Below are 26,668 nucleotides of genomic sequence, written 5' to 3' on the forward strand. Positions count from 1 at the left end.
AAATCATGGAGGTAATACAAGATTTAATAACAAAAAATTATTTTGTTTATATACATTCTAATACACTTAATGATGATTGAACTTTATTATTTTTATTTATGTTCATATAGGAAAAATTAAATGTGTTGGAATTATTCTTTACATTTAGAAGTTAATTTGATATTAAATTAATACTTCATTTTATATTTTGATAATATTCGTCAATTAATATAAATTATGATATTTTTTAAACTTTGATATTTTTTTAAGTTTATCTTATATTCATGATTAAATAATCTAACTTAATCTAACCTTACCTGACTCGAGTCGTATAAATTTCGCGCTAGTTTTCTGTTGTGATTTTACGTTTTGATTGATTTGATCTTTGTTTATTTTTGTAAGTTGACATGCACAATTTATGTATTTTTCTAACGTACATACGTTATACGTAATATTATTCCAATTAATCTCTAAATAAACAGGAAATCTGTAATAATAACTGAAAAATCCCAAGTTGTACATGTATAACCTTATATATACATATATACATCTGTATTAAAAATATTACAATGGGTGATGTGTCGGATTTACTCGATTTATTACCAGTTTATTATTCAAGATTGTTTCCGTTTGTTGATTATCATAGGTGGTTAAGTTATGGAAATGGTAAGAGATTAAGAGATTTTTTTTTGTACTTAACTATTTAATAATGTCTCATGTTTTTTAATTTCTTTTTAGCGGCTACGTTTAGCAAGAGAGAATTCTCTTTCACACTTTCAGATGATATTTATATACGTTATCAGTCTTTCAATGATCAGAAGGGACTATCGGATGAAATTAAGAGATTATTGCCGCATAAGATTGATATAGGGGCAGTTTATAATGTCCAGTGAAGTATCATTATATATAACATATTTTTGGTTTGCCACATTTTTCAATAATAAATTCTTTGGTGAAGTTTATTTCTAGTTTAAAACAGTTAATAGTTAAACATTATCTGTAAAAATTTTCAAATTTTTGACATTGAAAATTTTACTAATTAAGCCATCTTAAAGTTAAATCTCTTTGAATAATATAATTATATCTCTTTTAGAACATATTAGTAATCATATTATGTTTTAATACTAATTAAAATACTAGTTGAAAAATAAAGATAATAAGAAAAAGAAGATACAATATATTTTTAGAGTTATAGATAGAGCTTGTATCTATATTTTATAGAAAATGTTCAATTGACTCTTTAGTTTTTATGTACTATAAACACAATAAGAGAGTATAAAAGATAATATTTTGTATCCAATTTTAGACCAAAAGATCAAAGAAGAGGGTCTAATTTTCAGCCAATAGAGAGAGAATTAGTATTTGACATAGATATGACTGATTATGATGAAGTAAGAACATGTTGTAAAGGAGCAGATATTTGTAGCAAATGTTGGAAATTCATGTCGCTTGCTTGCAAGATATTGGATAGTGCATTGAGGTGTAAGATATCTACAATATCTTGTATTATCTTTAATGTTACAAACAATTCTGAAATGATTAATTGTTGATTTTTACAGTGGACTTTGGATATAAACATATTTTGTGGGTTTTCTCTGGCAGAAGAGGTATTCATTGTTGGGTATGTGACTCCGCAGCTCGTACTTTGTCAGGACAAGTACGAGCGGCGGTTGCCGAATATTTGCAAGTTATAGACGGAGGAGAATTTATGAAAAAGAAAGTACATCTTGCAGGTGATAAAATTCACCATTCCATTAAGTAGGTCTATATGACACTTATAATATTATCCTAAATAAAAATAAGAAATAAACATGGTATTATGTACATATTGCAGGCGTGCTCTTGATATTATTGATCCTATTTTTATTGAAATGTGCATTAAAGAGCAGAATATATTGGGTACGGAAGAAGGAATTGAGAAGTTTCTCCCAATACTGCCTAATGAAGAAGATAGGCAAGAAATGAAGACGTTATTCAACAGAGTGAGTACCAGTGAAGCAAGATGGCAGACATTCGTACAATATATTGAATCTAAACGAACCGAGGTACAATTATACATAATTTTTTTTACCATATCACTTATCATATGTTAAATCGAAATATTTAAATTATTTAATTTGTGTATTTTAGGGAGACCGAAAATGGTACTTATATCGTCACTTAATAGAGGAAGTAAAATTACAGTACTCGTATCCAAGATTAGACATAAATGTGAGCAAAGGCTTGAATCATTTACTAAAATCTCCTTTTTGCGTTCATCCGAAAACTGGCAAAATCTGTATACCGTTCAATGCAAATGTGGTGGATAAATTTGATCTTGACAAAGTTCCTACAATAATGACGTTGATAGAGGAGATTAACGCGTACGATATACGAGACAAAGCCGAAGAAGAAACATACGACTTAAATAAAAAACGAATAAAAGATTATAAGAAAACAAGTCTGAATAAATCACTGCATGTTTTCCAAGAATTTTTAAGACACTTGGAAGCTGAGCGGCGAGAGCAGAGATTAAAAGGAAAACGTAAGTTTTTAGATAAATTAGATAAATTATTAACTTTTGTACAATTGCAGTTGCAATTTCGAATGTGTTTGTTTTTAGTTTCAGCTGACAGCATGGAATTTTAAAAGATCTTAATAATGATAATATTTTCTCTTTTTTTCTTCCATCTTCCCCCCTCTTTCTTTTATCATACGTTCGATATAATAATATTATTTATAAGATTAAAATGTACTTTTGTAAAAATGAAAAAAGAAAAGAATATCTTTTATCTCCGAATTTTGTTTTTGCTTTTACATATATAGTCTTTAAGTGATAAGTTACTACACGTAAGTAGGGCTGTTAGAGGGGCAAAAAGGGGCACATCGGAATCTCGATGGCGATCGAACAAAAATCGTGACTTTCGAATTTTTCCAGCGAAACCGAAACACGCGCTCTTTAAAATCGCTTTGAGAGGCGCGTTAACGAGATCTCTCCGATTGTGAAGCGTCTCTACTCCACTTTTTGGATTAACGAGATGAGAGATTCCGGATATGCGGACAAAAGTAACTCACTCTTTCGCGTAAATTATCGTGAAATTCCTGGCGATATTACGTTTCCGTTAAATCGGATATACGGAGTTATATTAACTAATAAATGCAAGAGAGTTGAATTAATCACTTCAACTTTTTCGGTTCTCGTAAAGGCGCATTTAACCATGTTGTTTTTTTATTGTGTCGAGATTATGCGCCATTTGTTTCTGTCGTTTTAATATGAAAATCGCTACAAATAAAACCGGAATAAAAAATAGCGAGATCTCCATACATTCGTCGCGAGAAAAAATAATATTTAATAATGACATGATATTATTACATTGATTAAATAATTGTTTAAATTCATCTTTATTTTTATTTTTAGCAAAATTTGATACATTTTTACTATTTTTTGATAATTTTATAGCCATTTGTATAATATTTTGATCGAACACATTCGCTTGTGCGACAATCAATATACACACACGCATACACGTTCGCATTCAGATATGCACTTTTTTCATTGGCCTAATTAGATCAATGCAAAATCTTATAAACACACTTTATATTCATAGACTGATTACGAGGCCCTGGCCCATTTCATGGTCGAAATATAGCCGAAAATAAAAAACCGACAAATCGCGGGGGCTTTCGTGCTACTTTTGTCTATCAACAGAATAAAACGTATAATTAATTCTTACGATATTTGAGCACGATCAATATTTATAACGGCGATTTGCTCCTGCTTATTCATCGTCGCGTGGATTCTACAACAAATGCGTGCAAAAAAAAAAAAAAAGATGCGTGCCGCGATCGCAACTCGTCGAATTTGAAATATTTCGTAACGCCGGACTGCGTTTCCGTAACGCGGAACGCGTCCGAGAGAGAAGAGAGTGATTTATATTTTTCAATTTTAATTTAACATTAATAACTCATAATAATTTACTATTTTCATAATTGTGAAAGAATCTATGAATCAAAAGTAACATCATGAATGATATGATCGTAATGCTTTATGGATTATAAAATATTGTTTGAATAAACACGTTTATATATATATATAAGAGAAATATCCATGCATTACGCACGTGAGGTGCGTGTACAACTAGATACAACTATAGATTGACATTGTATATGCGCGTTACCATCTGTAAATAATTACGTGCCCTCGTAATTCTTAGATCACGTAATTACAAGCATCACGCAGCACGTGTTGTTGTGCTCGTATGTTTTTATCATAATAAACATATAACTATTTTTTTCCTCCAGGAAGGGCGTTACCTATTGCTACTTTTCACCGATTATTTGAACACGATTGTCATTAATCTTGTTGGTAGTCGTGGTTCATCGGATAAATTATTATTATTATTTTTAGAGATATTATTATATTTTAAAAATATGTATAGGTTTTTTATGATTCACGCATCGACTTTTGTGTTAAAATTAATTATACGAAACTTATATCTCATTTTCATTTGTGAAAATGAATGTGAAACTTAATTCGCGAATAATAATTAACTATCCGAAATGGAACAAAGCCATACCGACGAAAATAATCTCTTTTCTAGAAATGAAATATGTTTTCTCTTACGCGCGCTTTCTCCTACCAATAATACCGGAACAATCGTATGAATGGAATTGAACGAATTTATAATGCATTTTTGTGTATCATCTCCCATATACACAATTTGATAAATTTTGCTTCGACATACGCGAGTTACAGTAGTCTTTACAAATTAAAATAAGCACCAATTAAAAGTTATCAAGCTCCATTAATTTTGCATCATGTGCAGCAATTAATAATTTTTAACAATTACAAAGTAATAAATAAATTTTTAAAAGATTGACAAATCTGGTTTTTAACATAATTAAAATCTCTAATTGCTCGAGAGAGAGATGAAGTACATTATATTTCATTATAGAAACATATATCTCTTGTGTTCAGTATTCTTATAATGTTAAATCTTTTTTACGTGGCAAAATGAGAAGAGCGGAAATCATTATTAAAGAATCATTTTAGACACAGAAAGCAATATCGAACTATCTCTGCTACAATGTTTGAATCAGTTGATTATTATTGGTATTCGGAAAACGATGCTTCGATCGTTTCTTTTCAACGGAACATCGTCATTTCATGTCTCGTCGTCTCCTCTCATGTTTGCCGTTAAATTATGCGGATCAGTACAACGGTAACACGTCGAACAAAATAATAAGTAACGTCATGCCGTCAGAGTTTCACGCGAGAAACCAAGTCGCTATCTTTTCCCGTAAATACATCGGACTAGATTTTTCCAGATCAAGGATATAAGTATTTTATCCACTAACGGAGATTGCATCTTGTCGAAAGCTGTTACGAACAGCGTATCATTGCGTGTAATCTGAACCCATACAGCACTAAAGCTTGCAACAACATTGCTGCAATATTGCAATATTGCATATTGTAGTTTAATGTTGCAGAAATATTACAAAGACATTATTTTACAATATAACTTTAGTAATGTTACAGCAACATTCCAAAAATATTCCAAAGAAAGTATTCGATAATCGCTAGTTCATTCGTTTACCGCTTTGCGGCGCATATTGCGCTATCTATCACGCATTTAATTTTTAGTCACGATGAGAGAGAGAGAGAGAGAGAGAGAGAGAGAGATTATATAAAGTTTACAAAGAGCAACTAATAAGATTAAAGATATAATAACTATTTTTATTAGCTTAAATTGTATGATATAACCCCAACACAGGGGACTCGGACATTGGATTAAGAATTCTTTTAATAGTTTCCCTTCTTATATAAAATCAAAAATTTGATAATAATTTTTTAACATGCAAAAAAGATACTTCAGGTTTTAATAAATAAATTTTGAGATTAAATGAAGACAAGAGAGATGTGAAAACACTTATATGCGTAAATCCACCACAATTTTTTTGCACATCTGAATATTTCAGATACAAAGAGATTGTGAATTTACACAATTGCAAATTGAGTTTTTTCTTATTTCTCTTAGATATTCTCTGTCACTGAAGGAAATCGAATGTGTACTGAAAAAGTTACATTTTATAATTTCGTTATTATTATAATACAGAAAATCTATATACACGCTAGATCCTGACTCTTATATGCCTAATTTCTTATTATTTTTTTCATATGTTAAAGATATTATGTCGATAAATATACAGCATTATTGCATATATATTATATTGCTATGTTGCTGCAATATTATATTGCAATATTTCTGTAGGCGGACATTTTACTGTTGCTGCAATATCATAACAACGTTGCAGCAACATTTCGTAATGTTTCTGCAATGTTGCAATCTTGCAGAAAAATGTTGTTGCAATATTGTTGCAATCTTGCGGTGCTGTATGGGAATTGCTTTAATTTGAAAGAATTGAATATCTCGGAAACTATTGATTTCGGAATATATCCTAATACCTTCCCTCAAAATTTGCCGTTCCATTATAAAACATTATCATTCCGCTAAAAAAAATTAAGTTAATCTTCAAATCTCCTACGCACCTATATTTATAACGAAGCTATTGCTACGTAACATGCATCTCGAATCGTAAAACATTCTAAGCCTTTTTTAAGCTTCAATCTTTTCTATTGTTTAAAATTTTTCAAAATATTTTGGATGACGAAAGTTAGCGGACTACCTTATATATAATAAAATATGACACGGATATCGAGCTTTACTGTTGCTACAATATCATAACAACGTTGCAGCAACATTTCGTAATGTTTCTGCAATGTTGCAATCTTGCAGAAAAATGTTGCTGCAATGTTGTTGCAATCTTGCGGTACTGTATGGGAATAAACATCTGAATAAATGACATTATTTTAGTTCAATCTCTACAAAATGATGAATAGCGAGTGATTACAAATATATATATATATATATATATATATATATGTGTGTGTGTTTTGAATTATGTCTTAATTCGAATAAATCTTACGTCGCCTTGATATATTTTGAATCATCGATTTTTGTACGCGTGTGCTGGTAGCATCGCTTATCGATGAATTATAATAAAGAAGATGGAGTGACACGAAATTACAGATTGTTTAAATATTCCGAAGAAAATTGTCCTGTCTTTGCTGTCTTTACAGTTTGGTTCTCGCGAGAAAATTAGAAATTTACTGCGTAACTGAAGAATGCAACAATAGCGTGCCAAGGAGTCGATATAATTGAGAGCGCGATAATATCTCGTTAGAAACTTTATTTATCACCTTAGAAAATTAGATTGTGCCTGTATGGAGTAAATATCAATTTCTCTGCGCGAACGTTCGTCATTTTGAGGAAATAGATTACGGTCATAAATCTCGAAATATAATTTCGGTCAGTCGGAAGCGATTTGTTACTAATCATCGTTCATCATCATCTTTTTTGTCTTGACAGTTCGTTCGAATTTACGTTCTCTGCATCTTTCGCGCCCGTCTTTATGAAGGTTTAACGAAGCGTTTTGCCATTTCGATTTTCGATACGAGTATCGTGTATGATGTCCTCGACGGAAATCTCGTGCGAATTATATTCGTTCGTATTGCGAGAGTCGCTCTGTGGAGACTTATGTAATGATTTATGCATCCTGTTACGATGAAAAAACGCACGATTACATCAAAATTGGCATCGTGTGAAAATGACAGTTTCCAGAATTTAGGAAACTTTTAATTTTCCGCTGATTATCCGTTGATCTTCCACTACTCTTACTAAATCTTTAATAGACCCACATATAACCTATACTATAAGTTTTGCCTTATAAAGTATACAATTTCCTACACGAACGGCGAATAGATAAATATCGAGAATGATTCATAGCGATCAAGGCAATATTAACGCATTTAGAAGATGTATGCGCTAGATATATTTGATATTTTGTAATGTAGTTTACTTATTTATTATATTATAAACTGGCCTACTTTATTATGTGCGTGTACAGCTTGACAAATTATTTTATAAATGTGTTCGCAAAAAAATGATTAGCTCTTCCTCCATTATGCTTGTATATATACATACAGTAGCAACTGCGGCATTTATTATTATAGTGAGAGTGCAGAGAAAGTCGGTATTTTGGCATCAAAGAGTAAAGGCATAATAATATGACAGACTTGCGATGAGATTAATCAGGAAAAGAAAATTGGTTCAATCAAAAGCTAATAAACTAATAAGCGTGAAGATACGGTGCTGAACGTGATCAAATGTAACAATTATCGCGTAAATATGGCATATCAGATAATCAAACATAAAATGTATTGAGATCAAGCTCGGCTCGAAAGAAATGAATGTAAAAAGATTTGCAGAGGATCCTCTGGTAAAAAATATATATCAAAGTTTTAAATTTTTATACCGCAAGAGATTGTTTCTTTATTGTTCGGAAAGTGTTGGAAGTTTCTGAGTCATTTTCTTTCGAGACGGTGGATTAGTCAAGTCAGAAAAACATGAAGTAAACGATTTAATGATTAAAATTATTTAAAACGAGAGGGCATAAAAATAACATTTATATAAATTAATAAATAAATTTCGTCACTATCAAAAAATTTAAGAAAAAGTGATTCGTCAGGAAGAGTCTATGTCATAGAAGAAGATTTGATAGAGCGATTGATTCGTCGTTAAATTAATTCAGACTGATGATAACCGAACTCGTACGGGTCTACATGATTGTTCCGGTTTCAATCAAAAGCAAAAGTGTCATGAAGAGTGAAGATGCATCAAGAAGAGTGAAATGTCGGAAAGAGGAGCAAACGAACGAAAGTGTGCCGTGTCGTATATCAAATTTATTCTAGAGGGGAGCATAGAGTTCTTTGAACATCACACGAAGAATCCGAAGTGTTCGTTCGCCACACAGTGGGGGCAGCTACATAAGTACAACACGGCCTTAAGAAAAGCTTTCATTCTGATAGCAGATCGCAATCCACAGAACCGGTGCGGAATTTGTGCGATACGACTTCTATACGTTCAGATGTTCGCGGACGAAGAAGTGTAGAAGAGAAAAATATCTTCCTAAAGGATCGGATGCTCGAATGCATTTTGGGAAAAGAGATATATTTACGAAGGAAAAGAAGAGACGTTGGTGACATAATTCATCCTCGCGTTGCCCTGCACCGTATTTCTATTTGCGAGATTCGGATAACGTGGTGAGTAAATTGGGCGTTTCTTTCACAACTTTTTGCACGAATCAAACAATTGCTCTGAAACGCGAGAATATATATATATATATAATTGTGAATAATTGCAAATAATTGCACAGAAATTCTACGAAATTATGATTCCGTAAACCTCGATCCAGAAACGCAACATAAATATATATATATAAATGTGTGTGTGTGTGTGTATATATATATGATATAAAAAAGTATATATATACAATATATAAAATATAGAAATATACAGAAGTATATATCAAAATTTAGAAAAGTATATATATACTATGTAAAATATAAAAATAAAGAATAATAAAATACAAAGAAAATTTAAATTTAAAGGATACTCTTGCGCTTAAAAGATTTTATGTTTATTATTTTAATTATCTTACGCATTGACGCTTAAAATTCATCAATTAATTGAAATATACGATATTTTTACAAGACTATTATTCAACTTTCGATTCATGTTTGATTGGCCACATCGCGATTTTTTTTCTATACGAATCTAATTGTTTAATTATGAAATTTCTAATAGTATTCAGGATTTATTAGTTTTTTATAAATATGTTATATATCACATCGGCGATATATATTATATTTATACTTATTATAATTAAATCATTATCTCTAATTTTCCCTACATATTTAAATGGTTCTTATAAAGGAAAGAAAATAATCGAGTATACGAATAATCTAAACCCGCTAACTGAAGCACAAATTGTCATTGTATAAAATTTTGAATAACTCATTAAAATTTATATTATATTATATACTTATATAATTAAATCCGTGTATTATATTATCAAAAAATCTTTCATTGGCGGTATCATCCATGCGCGTTGCGATTATTTTTATATAGCAATCAGAACTTAATACAATCACGTGCGACCTTCTGCAGGTGATCGAAATGATAGCGACATGTCGATCACGATCTCTATCACCGTTCTAATGATTAAAATTCCAGTAATGTCCAACAAGATCCGAACAGCTAGTCGAGCATGGGAAAATAGTGAAGAAGTCTTCTTTTTATGTTAACTACGTGATCGATATCATCATGTCATGCGTCGCTTGTGTGAATGATAAAATGTGAAAATACACTTTTTCTTCTGCTCGCTCTCGCTCCCATAACTCACGATTGATTTACATGGTGTATTCTCGACTTGTCTTTTATCAATTTAACCGCTTAATTACTGATTTTGTTAGAATGCGCTGCTTGTGCTTATATTTAAAGATTACTATGGTCACAAGAACTGATTCGTATTTCAAATTACAAATCAATCAGATTAATAATTCGATCGTAATAAACATTCTTTTTTTTTAAGTATCGAAATTTTGTTGTCGATACTTTATGCGGAGAGAATTTTTTTTCTCTTAAAATTTATCCTAAAAATCATGGGACAACATTTTAAAGTATTTTATATAATTTTTTATTTATTAATAAGTGTTATAATAAAATATTAAATACACTCGGTGAAATTTTATTAAAGTATACTTTGTAAAATTTAAATAATTAAAAAAAATGTTAGAGAGCAGTTCGTAAAGTTTTATTTTTTTAAATAGAAAAAAATGCAAAATAGTTATAAAAATGTGAGATATACGGTATAAATTTTATAAATACAATACGCGCGATACCGCTCATTGATAATATCGATAAAAGTACAATCTATTTATAAAGGAATATGCGGAAATTTTATCACACAGCTATTTAGAAATTAAAGAAAAATATTTTCTTCGTGTATTGAGTGCTTGATGCAATGTGATCGATTTGTCGATTGACAAAATTATTTCAAATTCTTCTTTAACCTGTTGTCTTTCGTCGTTTCCCTTCGTATATTATTAAAATTATCGCTAGACTTTTTTTCGGCGACGGTGTCTCTGTTTCTTTCTGCCGTAAACCGTCGTTCTTCACCTTCACCGTCATGAATACGATGTAAAAGCTCGTTTTCTATTTACGGACTCGATCGTTCGTTCGTGAGGTGGATCATAAGGACCGCTCGTATATTAAACGAATTTTTGTATTCGCTAGCAGTATAACCGGTTTGAGATTCGGACTTGGGAATTTCACTTCCTAACAATTCCAAATACGAATCTAGTAGCGTCTCTAATAAATAAGCAATTTTTTTCGTGACGAGTTGTCAATGTCCAATGTCAATGGCCACAGTGCAATAAAATGAAACACGCTCCGGATAATTACTTTCCGTTTATGCATAATATCTGATAAACGAGATACAGATTATTTTATTATTTATGTCTTCCCGAAAAGCGAAACTTATTTGATTATTAGGCCGAGAACTATAAGCACGCGCACATATGTATATGTATTGTATACATGTATCTGTTTTTCATGTCGGATTTATTTATATAAAAAAGAAGAGTATTATTTATTTATTATTATTGTAAAATAACATCAGTTGAGATTACATGTATCTCAAACGCGTTTGACAATTAATATTAAATTAATTAAATTATTAATTAGTAATTTCCTACATTTATTAAGAGTAATGGAAAGTTTTTAGATAGCAAGAGATGAAAATAAATTGTATTGATTTTTAAATTGAATCTTATTTTGGTCGGAATTCGTGAAACAGGAATTTAGGATGGCAAGTAAAATGCGATCATTGAAACTTCTTAACAAGATCACCACGACCGCACTTTGTATAAAGGAGCGGCGCATAGCATTGTACGACCAGAAGATGTTTTTCTCTATACGAGATGTAGAATTAATTAAACAATTTCTTTGTGGCTTTATTTACAAATTGTGAAAATTTGATGCAAAAAATGGATAAAAGTGTGAAACAGAAGCACGCATATTATATTACAGTTTCATGCTGAAATTACAATTTCGCGCTAAGTTGGATGAAAAGAATTGGCAATGTTATTACAGAATAGAAGACGAAAAAGGTCACGTTACGTTCTGTTCATTTTATACATATTTTATTTTAATAAATCAGGCAGCTGTCAAACTATTCATTATTGCCGATTTCAGAACTAATCAGTCATGTTGTGTTCGATCCAAAAATGTCGAATCGAGAAGTGAAGACATTTCTGACATAAACGAACTAATTTGATTTAATTTTCAACGTCATAAAAAAGGAAACGCATTATATGTGTTGTATTTAATGTTGATGTATTAAACGTAATTTTTGATTCCGTGAGATACTGATTTTATATACATACAGAGTAATCCCCAAGAGAGTAAAATATAAATATATTTTACCAACAGATTCTAAAACTAAAATTGTAAAGAATATTACAAGCATGTTACGTGAATGAATCTGACTTTTAATGATTATTAAGACCTCAATACTGTAACCAATATTTGCTATACCAATATAAGCTACATTTCACGGTTTTTTTTTAAATTTATAGAGTGGTTCACTAATTTTAAATTTTTTACCTACGATATTTTTATTACTTTGAATAATAGGGGATAATTGAAGCTAGAGAGTCAATTTTATTTTATTTTTTTTTAAATGAAATAACAATTTTTTATGATAAAATTTTCTCTGGAGCGGGAAATTTTAAGAAAGAAAATATTAGAGTGCATGTATTTCAAAACTAATAGTTTTCGAGATAGTCTACTTTCAAGTTAGCTGTTATAATACTTGTTCCACAACGGATTCAGGTAAAAAATCAACACATAACTTATATTGGTCATGATAAAATATATTTAATGAAATTTATTCTAGTCAATTTTATGGCCACCTCATTCCTCCGCCATCTAACGCCATTCGATTTTTAAAAAAATATAGTAAATTTATTTTAAAAAATCCATCATATGTTAAATAAATCTGAAGACAATAAGACGTGATTCTTAGCGATATAAAGATTACAATCGATGCAAATAATCATAATTTCGAACATATTTTATAATGTGTACATAGCAGCTCCATTAGTTTATATAAACTAATGTGAATTTGATTTCTTTTGTATTTCCTTTTCATGTGTTAAGTATTTTACCTGAATCCGCACTTGTGACACAAGTTAAGTTAAATTGCTTCAACTTAAAAGTTGAATATCTCGAAAGCTATTAATTTGCATGGAAACTATTGCCGAAACCTATGTTAATATAATAATCTTTATTTAACTTCAGCTTAACGCCAAGAAGTGGACTTGGTTTACACAATACCTATAACTCACATACCTTTCTCATTCTCCCATACATACCCTTATAACTACCTTATATTCCTATTTTTTCTTATAACCTTCTCCTTCTTCTTCCAAATTTTCCTTAATAACCTTCCTTTCGCATCATCTAACACATCGTTCCACAATTTTTCCTCTACTTCATTCTCATTCTTATCTATTTCTATAAACCAACTTTTAGTTACATCACAATCTTTAAAATAATGACTTACACAATCTTCGCCTATACCGCAAAATACACAGGCATACGCTTCCTCCCCTAACCAATATTTATTTCTATCCTCCATGTTTTCGCACCTTAACCTTAATAAAGCCCTTACGCTGTCACTTAAATTTCTTATATCCACATTTCCTTCCCTTAAATACATTGGCCCTTCCAACCTTATTTCCAAATCCTTGTATTTCTTATTATATCTAGCTTCCCTAATTTTATTATCCTCTAATTGTCTCTGCACTTCCCTGTCCCTATTTCTCAACTCCTCTCTAATATCAATTCCTTCCTCTCTTAAAATTTCTAATGCTTCGATACCCCACCCATTTCTATTATAATATTTTTCTCTCTCCCTACTATACATATCCCCCCCTCTATTTACTTCTTTTTCCATCCAACACTTTTTTACCCATCTACTTTCTTCCATACCTCTTATCTTTTCCTCATATCTCCAAGACCTTATACCCCATTCTATCCTTAATTTGTTTAAACCTGATTCTCTCGACATTAAATACCTTGGCATACAGAATTCTAACCTAAATAACCATCTTACGTAATCTAACATCACTCTTTCTAATTCCTTCTTTTCCTCCCAGCCCCAAATTTCCATTCCGTAAGACATTACACTCTGCACCAGATAACCTAAATAACCCCCATCTTCTTGTAAAATCATGTCTACAAATCCTTTCCCCCAAACCCCATGTTTTATTGGCTGCCATGTTTTATTGCCTTCCTTTGTTATATAAATCCTTTATGTGTTCTTTATAATTTCCATTACTATTAAACACAAAACCTAAATACTTGAAAATCTTTACCTCCTCTATATCTTTCCCTTCCCATTTCCATGACTCTTTCTTTTCCCTATTTCCTCTGTTAAAAACCATCACCTTTGTTTTTTCGGTGCATAATATCATTTTCCTTTTCTTTAAAAATCTCTTTACTATCTGCAACATATCCATCAGTGCCTTTTTATTCTTTGCTATAAAAACCATATCATCCAAAACCTATGTTAATATGACATTTTTAATTTAAAATTAGCCGTAAAATCATTGGTAAAATATATTGTATTTTTTCCGGAGCAATATACTCTCTCTACATTTTTTTTTTAGTTGGGATCGATTGTAAAACGCAAAAACATCAATGTTTCTATTTGGAGAAAAAAATCGGTCACCATACGGCGATTTCAAAATATAAAAAAGTATCTTGTTTGACGAGACAGGCGCTTTCAATCGTATAATGGATCCCGTAGTTATAGCGAAATTCATGTTACAGGACATTCATCATCATGTTTCTCTTTTTTCTATCAACAGCTCTTGTCGATCATCCGTCACGGCTTTTCGCCACCGATAACCGGATTAATATAAAAACGAGTAATATTAAAGAATTATTTTTGCAATATTGTACAAAAAAAAAAACACTTTACAATCGCTTAAATTCAGGAAGCTAGTCATGAAAAAGTAAAGCCCGCATAAATATTTTTACAAAGCATTCTAATTTGATTTGCAAATATTATATATAGAATTAGTAATATAATAATGCATAATAACTATATTGAATGAAATAGTCTATAGAATCTCAATAGAATTGTGCGTGTATGTGTGTGCGTGCATTGTTACGGGAACAATGAGAAATGTGTGTGCGCGACAATAGCATAGAAAACGATTACCGTATTTATACGCAACACAATACTTTTTATGTTAAGATGGCTTGTATCATGAAAAAAATTAGACATTCCTAGACTCATAGAATCGTAGGTCAGTATTTACGGTAACGGTCGACCGAGCACCTTCGCAAGCTGTATTGTATCTCGAAATAATGTATGTGAGATCATTCCAAGATTGGAAAACAGTGCATTTGGATTCGCATTCATGTAATTTTATTAAAGCATAAAATTAAATTTTTGAAGATCAAACCGTTAAACTCTCAACAATCAGCCACTATTAGCGCATGGATAATCGTGGCATTTCTTAAATCGAGATTCCTGCGATTCGCGATAATGATAGAAATGACAAACGGCGAATGACGACTCGCTCGTACGATTGTGATCTTCAGAGGAAGCACCTGCCTTCTCAAAGAGTCCTTCGTCGTTGTTTGTCGCAATTACATGAAAGAAACCTTGTCACTCATTAGGAAAGCCACGTGCTATTCCGAATAGCAATCCTAATTAGGCGATATCTAGTTATCCTTCACCATTTTTTTTTTTACATACGTCATTGTGGGTTGAATTGATTTCGTTTGACGATGATTACGCGTGCGAAATAATTGAAGAAATACTATATAACAAACATGCAGGATCCTGAATAAAAAAAAGATTTGTGCAAACTTAAATCCTTATATCTCTGACGATTACTATATAAAACATATATTTTTGTAAAATTGCTAAATATTGATATTAACATAAATTTTAAAATGTTTCTGAAATTATTTCATAGCTCGATACCCGTGTCATATTTTATTATATATAAGGTAGTCCGCTAACTTTCGTCATCCAAAATATTTTGAAAAATTTTAAACAATAGAAAAGAATGAAGCTTAAAAAAGGCTTAAAATGTTTTACGATTCGAGATGCATGTTACGTAGCAATAGCTTCGTTATAAATATAGGTGCGTAGGAGATTTGAAGATTAACTTAATTTTTTTTAGCGGAATGATAATGTTTTATAATGGAACGGCAAATTTTGAGGGAAGGTATTAGGATATATTCCGAAATCAATAGTTTCCAAGATATTCAATTCTTTCAAATTAAAGCAATTCCCATACAGCACCGCAAGATTGCAACAATATTGCAACAACATTTTTCTGCAAGATTGCAACATTGCAGAAACATTCCGAAATGTTGCTGCAATGTTGTTATGATATTGCAGCAGCAGTAAAATGTCCGCCTACAGAAATATTGCAATATAATATTGCAGCAACATAGCAATATAATATATATGCAATAATGCTGTATATTTATCGACATAATATTTTTAACATATGAAAAAAATAATAAGAAATTAGGCATATAAGAATCAGGATTTAGTGTGTATATAGATTTTCTGTATTATAATAATAACGAAATTATAAATTGCAAATTTTTCGGTACACATTCGACCACCTTCAGTGACAAAGAATATCTAAGAGAAATAAGAAAAAACTCAATTTGCAATTTTGTAAATTCACAATCTCTTTGTATCCGAAATATTCAGATATGCAAAAAGATTGTGGTGGATTTACGCATATAAGTGTTTTCACATCTCTCTTGTCTTCATTTAATCTCAAAATTTATTTATTAAAATCTGAAGTATCTTGCATGTTAAAAAATTATTATCAAATTTTTGATTTTATATAAGAATGGAAACTATTAAAAGAATTCTTAGTCCAATGTCAGAGTCCCCTGTGTTGGGATTATATCATACAATTTAAGCTAATAAAAATAGTTATTATATCTTTAATCTTATTAGTTGCTCTTTGTAAACTTTATATAATCATCGTGACTAAAAATTAAATGCGAAATAAATAGCGCAATATGCGCCGCATAGCGGTAAACGAATGAACTAGCGATAATTGAATATTTTTTTTTGTAATATTTTCGGAATGTTACTGCAACATTGCTAAAGTTATATTGTAAAATAATGTCTTTGTAATATTTCTGCAACATTAAACTACAATATGCAATATTGCAATATTGCAGCAATGTTGTTGCAAGCTTTAGTGCTGTATGGGATTACGATGCTTAATTTATAAGGTAAAATACTTCTTTCTTTTTAATGCCTAATGAATCACCGCACGAACTTTTGCTCTACATCCTGCAATAAGATTCCACTTATATCTACACCATATCGTTCTGAAACCAGTGGCGTAAAATTGGATGATTGGATAAACATCGAATATAAGGACGAGTATCTCGAAATGTGATATGAATCTTTGCTTCCATGTTTTGTGTCGTATAGAACAACTCGCAATAATGATTTATCCAAATATCAAATTGGATGGCCGCACTACAATTTAAATCATTTCTTCCTTTTCAACTGCATATTTACGTACGTCAGGCGAAAAGTAAATATTTCAAATTTTGGCGATTTAATCTTTATTTTGATTTATATGCCGCGTTGCTATTCACGGGTCGGTTTATGCCGAATCGTCGTTGTTATTTCTCACATTAAGGACGCTAACGTGTTCTCAACGAATTTAAAAAGTTCCTTAAAAAAATCCGGTTGCTATTTAGCCTCGACCTCCGATGCGATATCCTAGATGTTTCTCTGGCGAACGATAAAAACGAAGAAAAAGTAGATTTCTGTATGTGATTTTCACCAAGTGTATGTAGCGTCTTCCTTTGCTGAGAGACGGTGAAAAAAATGGCCCCGTTTCCGCTTCACGGAATATAAGTGCGATTAACATGCAATTATTCGGGTCAACAATGGGATCCCGAGGCTATGTGTTTATTACCCGATAGCTAACTCTCTCCCATCGACTTCCGTTGAAATTGAAGGTTAATCGTATACTGGTATGTGAAAAGAGGAATCTATTCTGTCAAGAATCAAAGTACGACAAGATGTAATAATACAATTTGTCGTTTAATGGCTATTGTCACTGATGCATTGGCAAACAACAGTAATTTGGAGCATGCTTGCGTTCCCCCGGAATAGGCCATGTATACGCTTCGGTAATCATTGGATATGTCGAGAAAAAAAGCGAACTTTTTTTTTTAATTTTTGTAAGTAGACGTATATACATGTATCATATTTTTCTAATAAAGCATTAATGAAAGATAATTAAAGACTGACAATCGTGAAAATCAAACAAATCGCGGATGATTGATAATAAAAGATTTAATTCAGTATTCTGTTTTATTTTAATTAGATTTTTTAAATAGAAATACAGATTAAATATAAAATAGGTCACTGCGTGGAGAAAATAATGATAAAAAAATTAATTAAATGCAATCTATGACAGATAACGTGTGTTTTCCTGTTTTCTTCAACACTTACTAGTTAAACGCAAGCTAAATATATCTCTAGCTATTATTGACGAAGAAATGATATATACGGGATTCCATTTACTGCAACTTTCTAATCGATATCTTTTCTTTTTTTTATTAGAAGTACCGCGCTTATTATTGCACTTAATCTTTACACGATATCTTTATATGATTCTTACCCTGATTCATATATGAAAAATAGAGATATTATATATTTATATGTAGAAAAAGAAAAATATTAGGTGTACAACATTGCTTCCGCCGTTTTCCTATAGATGGCTTTAGCGGTAAGTAGTGGTCGAAATAAATAGATCATAGACGTCATGCGATAAACTTGGGCATCTGTCAACATTACCCCATAGAAACATTAGTCGATTTGTGTCTGCATCATAAAGTTATTCTCGATTGAAAATGTCAGTTTACAAGCCAAATTCTCGGCATTTGCGGGAGGTTTTAATTTTCTGCTTCAATATGAAGAAATCTGCGGCCGAGGCTCATCGAATACTCTCAAATACTTATGGCGAAGTCGCTATTAGTGAAAGAACGTGTCGTGAGTGGTTTCAACGCTTCAAGAACGGTGATTTTCACGTCGAAGACCGGCATAGCGGTGGAAGAGAGAAGGTTTTCGAAGATGCAGAATTGGAGGCATTACTTAATGAAGACTCGAGTCAAAGTCAAAAAGAATTGGCACGATCATTGGGAGTGGACAATACTTTGAATCATAAATGTATAACCAGTTTTTTACAATAAAGCCTCGAATTTCGGGAAAAAAACGGCGGAAGCAAAGTTGTACACCTAATAAGAAAATTAAAAAGTTAAAATGTGTCATCAATGAAGAAGCGAGAGAATAAAAAGATAATTCAAATAAATTCAAAAACTTTTCATTTCTTTTTATTAAATCAGAATCTTTTTATCTCTCTTTAATTATGATAGAATCTCCAATACCTTCACATGGTTTGAATGCAAATTATATATTCAGGATTACAATCTCTATAATATATCCAAATAAGAAGATTCAGATCATTCGTATTGTACTATTTTGTATATTAATATTATATCATTTGAACTATTTTCATTAATTTTATAGAATTTTTTTTCAAAATTACATTTTTTAAATAAAACTTTTATTTTATTATATTATTTCACGAATATAAGTCTCCCTTTCTTTTTCATCAAACTGAATATTTGCAATGCTCGCCTCGCCTTGCGCGTTACGAAATACCACATTATTATGTAATGCTCATAGTGACACATGCATTTATCTATGTACCGGTGCTTTGTTTCAGAGAAATAACGGTCCGTACGCGCAATATGTACGATGCGTAATGTGACACAACTAAAGCGACGAAAAAAAATTAAAGCGAAGTATGTCATGTACTGCATATAGAATTTGGCTCTAGCAACGTCTATGCATGCGTCTTATATATACATCAATATTATTCAAAATATATCAAAGATTATATATATATATATATATATATATATATATATATATATATAAATAGTTATAAAAAAAAATATGACTATATATTATATAAATTGTGAAATCAAAAGCACCATTTGCGCGAATAATTTATTTTTATTCTTACAACTATATACAGCCAATACGTTTCTAAAGATCATTTTAATAACAATTTTCTATAAATTATAATTTCGAACGCGTAGTATTAGTTATAAGACATTTCACATTTAATAATCGCAAATTATTTATATTTAATTTTTATAGTAAGATAAATTTATCAAAAAAATTGTGGCTTTCTTTCTCTGAAGAAAAGTGTGATAATATCATGATAAATATATATAAAACATATATGTATGTGTGTATAACTATATATATATATATATATATATTATATATATATATATATATATATATATATATATATATATATATATTTAAAATATATATTTATTAATAACATCTTATTTTTGCATTTTGTTAAAGGCGTCAATCAAATATCGACTGATGCTAAAACATTTACAATATATATTTCTCATTGGTCGATAAAATTGATAATCGTATAAAAAATCATATCGTTATCTATGAATAACAACGGCAATAACAAAGAGAAAAATGATAGTAAAATAGTCTACGTTTATAAATAATATAAACTATGTTTAACATACTATCTGTATTGTATAATCGATAATAGTAATAATTTATGAAATATAGTTTGTTAATACTTTTTTAATTTTTTGTTCGTATTGCAATTATTTAATTTAAACACATAACAATATAAAAAATTAATAAAAGATTTAATAAACTTGTTTTCATATCTATGAAAATAAAAAGTAAATTTATAGATTGTACATATTATATATGTATTATCACACATGCATATATATATTATACATATAATATTATTAAAACGATACATAATAATAAATAATTTATCAATTATTTACCGCATGTCGTTGCTCTGTAAATTGCCTAATACTTTTTCAGTTGCTCTCTTGTTCATCTTTTGCAGCTTCCTCGTGGCACTCACACTCACTCGCGAACCCATACAGCACCGCAAGATTGCAATAACATTGCAGCAACATTTTTCTGCAAGATTGCAATATTGCAGAAACATTACGAAATGTTGCCGCAACGTTGTTATGATATTGTAACAACAGTAAAATGTCCGCCTACAGAAATATTGCAATATAATATTGCAGCAACATAGCAATATAATATATATGCAATAATGCTTTATGTATATTTATCGACATAATATCCTTAACATATGAAAAAAATAATAAGAAATTAGGCCTATAAGAGTCAGGATCTAGCGTGTATATATGGTAGTTTTTCTGTATTATAATAATAACGAAATTATAAAATGTAAATTTTTCAGTACACATTCGATTTCCTTCAGTAACAGAGAATATCAAAGAGAAATAAGAAAAAACTCAATTTGCAATTGTGTAAATTCACAATTTCTTTGTATCCGAAATATTCAGATATCCGGATGCAAAAAGATTGTGGTGAATTTACGTATACGAGTTTTTTTCACATCTCTCTTGTCTTTATATAATCTCAAAATTTATTTATTAAAATCTGAAGTATCTTGCATATTAGAAAATTATTATCAAATTTTTGATTTTATATAAGAATGGAAACTATTAAAAGAATTCTTAGTCCAATGTCTGAGCCCCTGTATTGGGGTCATATCATACGACTTAAATTAACAAAAATAGTTATTATATCTTTTTAATCTTATTAGCCGCTCTTTGTAAATTTTATATAATCATCATGACTAAAAATTAAATGTGGAATAGATAGCGCAACATGAACGAATGAACTAGCGATTATTGAATACTTTTTTTGTAATATTTTCGGAATGTTGCTGTAACATTGCTAAAGTTATATTGTAAAATAATATCTTTGCAATATTTCTGCAACATTAAAATGCAATATGCAATATTACAATGTTGCAGCAATGTTGTTGCAAGCTTCAGTACCGTATGGGAAAACACGATTAATTATGATTAATCATACACGAATTTTCCGTTTAAACCATATATATATATATATATATATATATATATATATATATATATACATATATATATATATATGTAATATATTATGTATTATTGAACGTATAGAGAGTAAAAGATTATTAATTATTAATTATTAATTATATTAATCATATTAAATTATTTCCCAATATTTATCGCGATCGCATTTAAAAAAAGTATTCGATAGAGCATCTCGCATCATTACTTTCCTGTTCGAATGATGTAACGTGAATGATAATAAAAATACGTAAACATTAGTGTGAACACCGTATAATTATTAATTTTGTCGCGGAAATATAAATGTAATTTTGTGAAATCTACATTGAATAATTTTGTATTATTTGCGTTTATCTATAATAAATTGATAAAAAAGATACACATAATATTAGGTATATATAGTAGGATAATAATAGAATAAAATATAATCCTAAAAATTATAAATACGGAAAGAACATTTCGTTATATTGTATATAAAAAAATCTAAAAAGTTGATCGAAAGGGTCATTGAACGATTAATGCAAGTGAAGTTTTACAAACTTGCTGGGACAAATTAGATTAGCAAATAACGAGCTGCTAATAATTAATATACATATAATGGCGGAGCTATTAATCATCATTGAGCGATTGTATTGCATTTTCCAGGTCGCAAAAAGCGATAAGTAGACAAGTCTAAGCATAGAGCAGAAATAAATATCAAATATGTGTGCGTGCTTTGCAAAAGAATAAAAATATATGCTAAATAGGGAATGAAAGTGAGAAAAAGAATAGCTGAGATAATGTAGTTCAAATTAGCTAATATTTCATCTCTCTGGAAAATTATTAGTAATATATATAATATATAGTAATAAAATACATATAATATATTATTAATAATTATTAATAATCATTATTATATAATTTAAGAGTTTAATAATTATTATTATATATAATAATAATTATATATTATTAAAAAGATTAATATCTTTTTCTTATATCAATAGCATGTAGAATGTGTAATAAAAATATCTGCAATATAGACAGAGATATTCACTAGAATTATGAAAAAAACGGAGAGTAGATTAACATTGTCTCGTGATTAATCAAAAATAATAACTATAGAAGGGCGAATGCAAAAGGGTCAATTCCTATGCGCTCGGTTACCCGACCTTCTACAAGGTCCTCCAGCGCGAGCATGGAAAGACTTTGCGACTGGAATGCGTGACTCGACGATTTTATAACCCGCTTTCAATTACTATTCTTGGTGCTCTTGTTTCCTTCGTTTCGCGCTACCAGAAGAAGAAAAGGAGAAAAGGAAGAAGAAAAAGAGGAAGAAGAAAACACCATAGCACGAGCAGAAGGCATGGAACGTCCAAATGCCGCCTTATGTAGTCGTATCGCGTTTGTCTCCTTATCTCCTTTCTTGTCTGCCTTTTTCTCACCCGTACTCTACATAGGGACGTGATTTATTCGACGCCAGATGTACAATCGCGCGCGCGCGCAACTACGAAGGATAAGGAGTTCCCTGATAATGGTGTGCGTGGCTAGACAGGAAACGCATCTCTCGTAAAGAACATCTACCCCAACGAGCGAGCAATTTGTTTCGGCTCGTTTGCTGGCTGCGAGTGATCTAGAATGACGTTTACGCGACTTTTTTTTAATGACATAAATTTCTGTCTAGAAAAATAAAACAATCGTTCTGGATTTAATTACAAAATAATTTAATTACCATGTTGGATATATCTATTGAACCATCAATGCATTATAAAATACTCTATATAAGAACCATTCGCTTTCAAACGATTGATGATAAAATATATTTTTAATTACTAATTATTTATATAATACAGAAAATAGATACAGAAAAAATTTTCAGAACAAAAGAAAGCGAGCATGTATATACATAAAGTATCTTGCGCGTAAAATATGTGAGTTATAAGTATTCCATGGTGCATATCATTAATCTCTCTTTTGCAATCAACGACTCTTCATATAATTCTGGATAGATTATAATTTTTATACATTTCTTTATTCTTTTATTCTGTGTTCAAAATATATAGTTTCAAATATATGGATATACATGTCGCGACTGATATGCTTGATGCTTTTACAAAAACAATTTATTCCTTTTCAGATACTACGACGATGGTGCTGGTCTTGCTAATACCTATAATCGGATTTGCGATGGCAAATCCTTCTCAAGACACATTGGACAATCGATTGGTCTTTCAAGTCCAAAAAACCGAGAGAATAGCCGAGAGTCAGTATAAAGCAGATGAAATGGTAGAAAATATGAATAAAACGCTGTCAAACTTAAAGCGTACGACCGATCGTCTTAAAGATTCGAAAACACGCGATATCAAGGCCAGTGAAAAATTAACACAAGAACGGAAACAAAAAGCTATACTTTTAGACTATCCTCCGGTATCGCGTATCGCCCATTATCCAAGATTCCCCACGTACGAAGTCGACTACAACGACGATTCAGAAATTACAGCAAAGAATAGATCGCCAGAGAAAAAATACCAAGAAAGCGATATCTTCTACATTCGACTCCCACCAACTCCGTATACATTCGTACCCGGCTTCGGATACATCTCGCAACCACCTATGTATTCGACCGCCTCCTTAAAGCCTCAAATACCCCTTGTAACTCAACTACTTCATCTACCCTACGTAAGACCTGTGGAACAACCTCAGCAAACCATTAATCCCTTCATCAAATTGCCTATAGACTTTGTAAGCAATGGCAAGCCTATCTCCGTCTATCAATGGCAAAAAAAACCTAACAAGAAACCGGCCGATAGTCCAATCACGAACTTGGACAATCTATCGGCCGATTTTGTTAGCAACGGTAAGCCGACCTCCATTTATCAATGGCAGGCGAATCACAAGCCAATAAAGAGACCGGGTGATTCGCTTAACAGTCTTAATATGGAACCTTACACCTTCAATGGCAAATTGACCAGCTTGTACCTGCTTGGATCAGATGGAACCACCTCGATGCACCAGTCTATCCGATATCCCGATTATCAGAACGGTTATCAGAAGGCATATTATTGAGTTCATCTGGTCACATAGAGTATATGTTTATATTTAATTGAAACCGATCGTGAAATAAAAGGAATTTATCTCTAAGATAGAGATATAACACGCGTGACAAATAAATCAAGCTGTGGATTTGAGTAAATATTACTTTCGAATCTTTTGACATGACTAATCGAATGAATCTGATAAAATCAATCTCATCTGCGATAAAAATAATATTGAACGATGTTCCGAGTTGTAACCTGTAATTAATGCGTTACAATATTTGTAATTTACGTATATTACCATTATTATATTTATTATTGTGAAACATTATGTTATTATTAAAAACGTAAATATTGAAATATTATTAATTATATATAGAAACGAATTGTAAAAAGTATGCGTTGTGATATTATACGTTTGCCAAATTGAACAGGGAATTTATTCAATCGTTTGAAATAACACACGCATACATTTTCCGAATGAATTATATCGTATTACATTATTTTATTATTATCGGAGTGACAGGGTGTTGGAATTATTTATAAATATGTCACGTGTGTGCGTGCGATGCAACTCTGCATGCATCAATTTTCAATAATTAATATTCTATAACTCTTTTGTAAAATGTACAAAATATACAATAATATATATTATATAGGGTATATCTGAAATGATGCACTAAACATTAGAAGCATATTCTAGAGGTCAAAATAAGACTTTTTTTTCCTATGAACATGGGTCCGCAAATGAACCCTCCTCCGAGTTAGAGGCCCCTAAAGTTTGAGGAAAAAATTCAAAATTGGCTGTATTTCAGAAGAAAAAAATGGTAGAAGGTTGAAATTTCATATAGCCTAGTAAATTATGAAGTAAAGTAAGCCGCTAAAATGAAAAAAAAAAAAAAAATAAAAAACATATATTATGAAAACATTAATTTACACATTTTCAAATTTTAGCTCGGAGGGGGGTTCATTTGTCCATGTTCATAAGAAAAAAAAGTCTTATTTTGACCTCTAGAATACGCTCCTAAAGTTTAGTGCATCATTTCAGATACACTCTATATACATATATATATAAGTAAATTACATAATCTCAGATAACTGAAGAAATGGTTAGGTTTTAGTTTTTATATATTACAAAATATTTATTGATACAACACGAGTGTAATTAGGAATTTGTAAATATGTGAAATATATGTAAAAGTGATATTATAACAGAACCAGATTACATGCGTGTGTGTATTATTTTTAATTCTCTCCATGATAATGCGGCAAAGCGAAAAGCATATTTCGTCGTCCCTTGTGCGTAATACAAATATTGACTTGGGATATGAGTTTGGTCAGATTGTCTGGATTATATCCTGTCCGGTTACAAACATGCGCGGTTTAGATCAGACGCGCAAGGGAATTCAGTACCAAGATTATTTCTTTGCAATTCTGGCTTTGCCGCTTCGTCTAGAAATCATTTCTTTCCCCATACGCATATATATATACATTTTTATTCTTCCAATTATGTACTTGTAATTATGTAATTTATCCTATCTTATTTCAATTTATAGTCTGCCAATGACGTAATCATTTTACCGCAAGAGACTTCCCATACAGCACCGCAAGATTGCAACAACATTTTTCTGCAAGATTGCAACATTGCAGAAACATTGCGAAATGTTGCCGCAACGTTGTTATGATATTCCAGCAACAGTAAAATGT

The 26,668-nt window shown here is 30.7% G+C and overlaps 1 protein-coding gene across 3 annotated transcripts; it reads left to right on the plus strand.

The window, feature by feature from the left end:
* Positions 1-308: 308 nt before the first annotated feature.
* Positions 309-25,176, plus strand: LOC138938603 (DNA primase small subunit-like). Of its 3 annotated transcripts, none has more exons than XM_070305711.1 (8): positions 309-376; positions 462-645; positions 718-868; positions 1,286-1,461; positions 1,539-1,737; positions 1,814-2,024; positions 2,110-2,503; positions 24,064-25,176. In XM_070305711.1, the coding sequence occupies exons 2-8, from the start codon at positions 549-551 to the stop codon at positions 24,990-24,992; spliced, it is 2,157 nt and encodes a 718-aa protein (XP_070161812.1). In that variant the 5' UTR covers positions 309-376; positions 462-548; the 3' UTR covers positions 24,993-25,176. The 3 variants fall into 3 exon arrangements, with proteins under 3 accessions (XP_070161812.1, XP_070161814.1, XP_070161813.1); XM_070305713.1 differs by lacking the exon at positions 24,064-25,176 and adding an exon at positions 2,582-2,750; XM_070305712.1 differs by having other exon boundaries at positions 347-645.
* The last annotated feature ends 1,492 nt before the right edge of the window (positions 25,177-26,668 follow it).

The sequence above is a fragment of the Polyergus mexicanus genome, unplaced genomic scaffold (assembly GCF_030449975.1).
Source record: "Polyergus mexicanus isolate NDT 795.1 unplaced genomic scaffold, iyPolMexi1.0 SCAF_13, whole genome shotgun sequence".
NCBI lineage: Eukaryota > Metazoa > Arthropoda > Insecta > Hymenoptera > Formicidae > Polyergus > Polyergus mexicanus.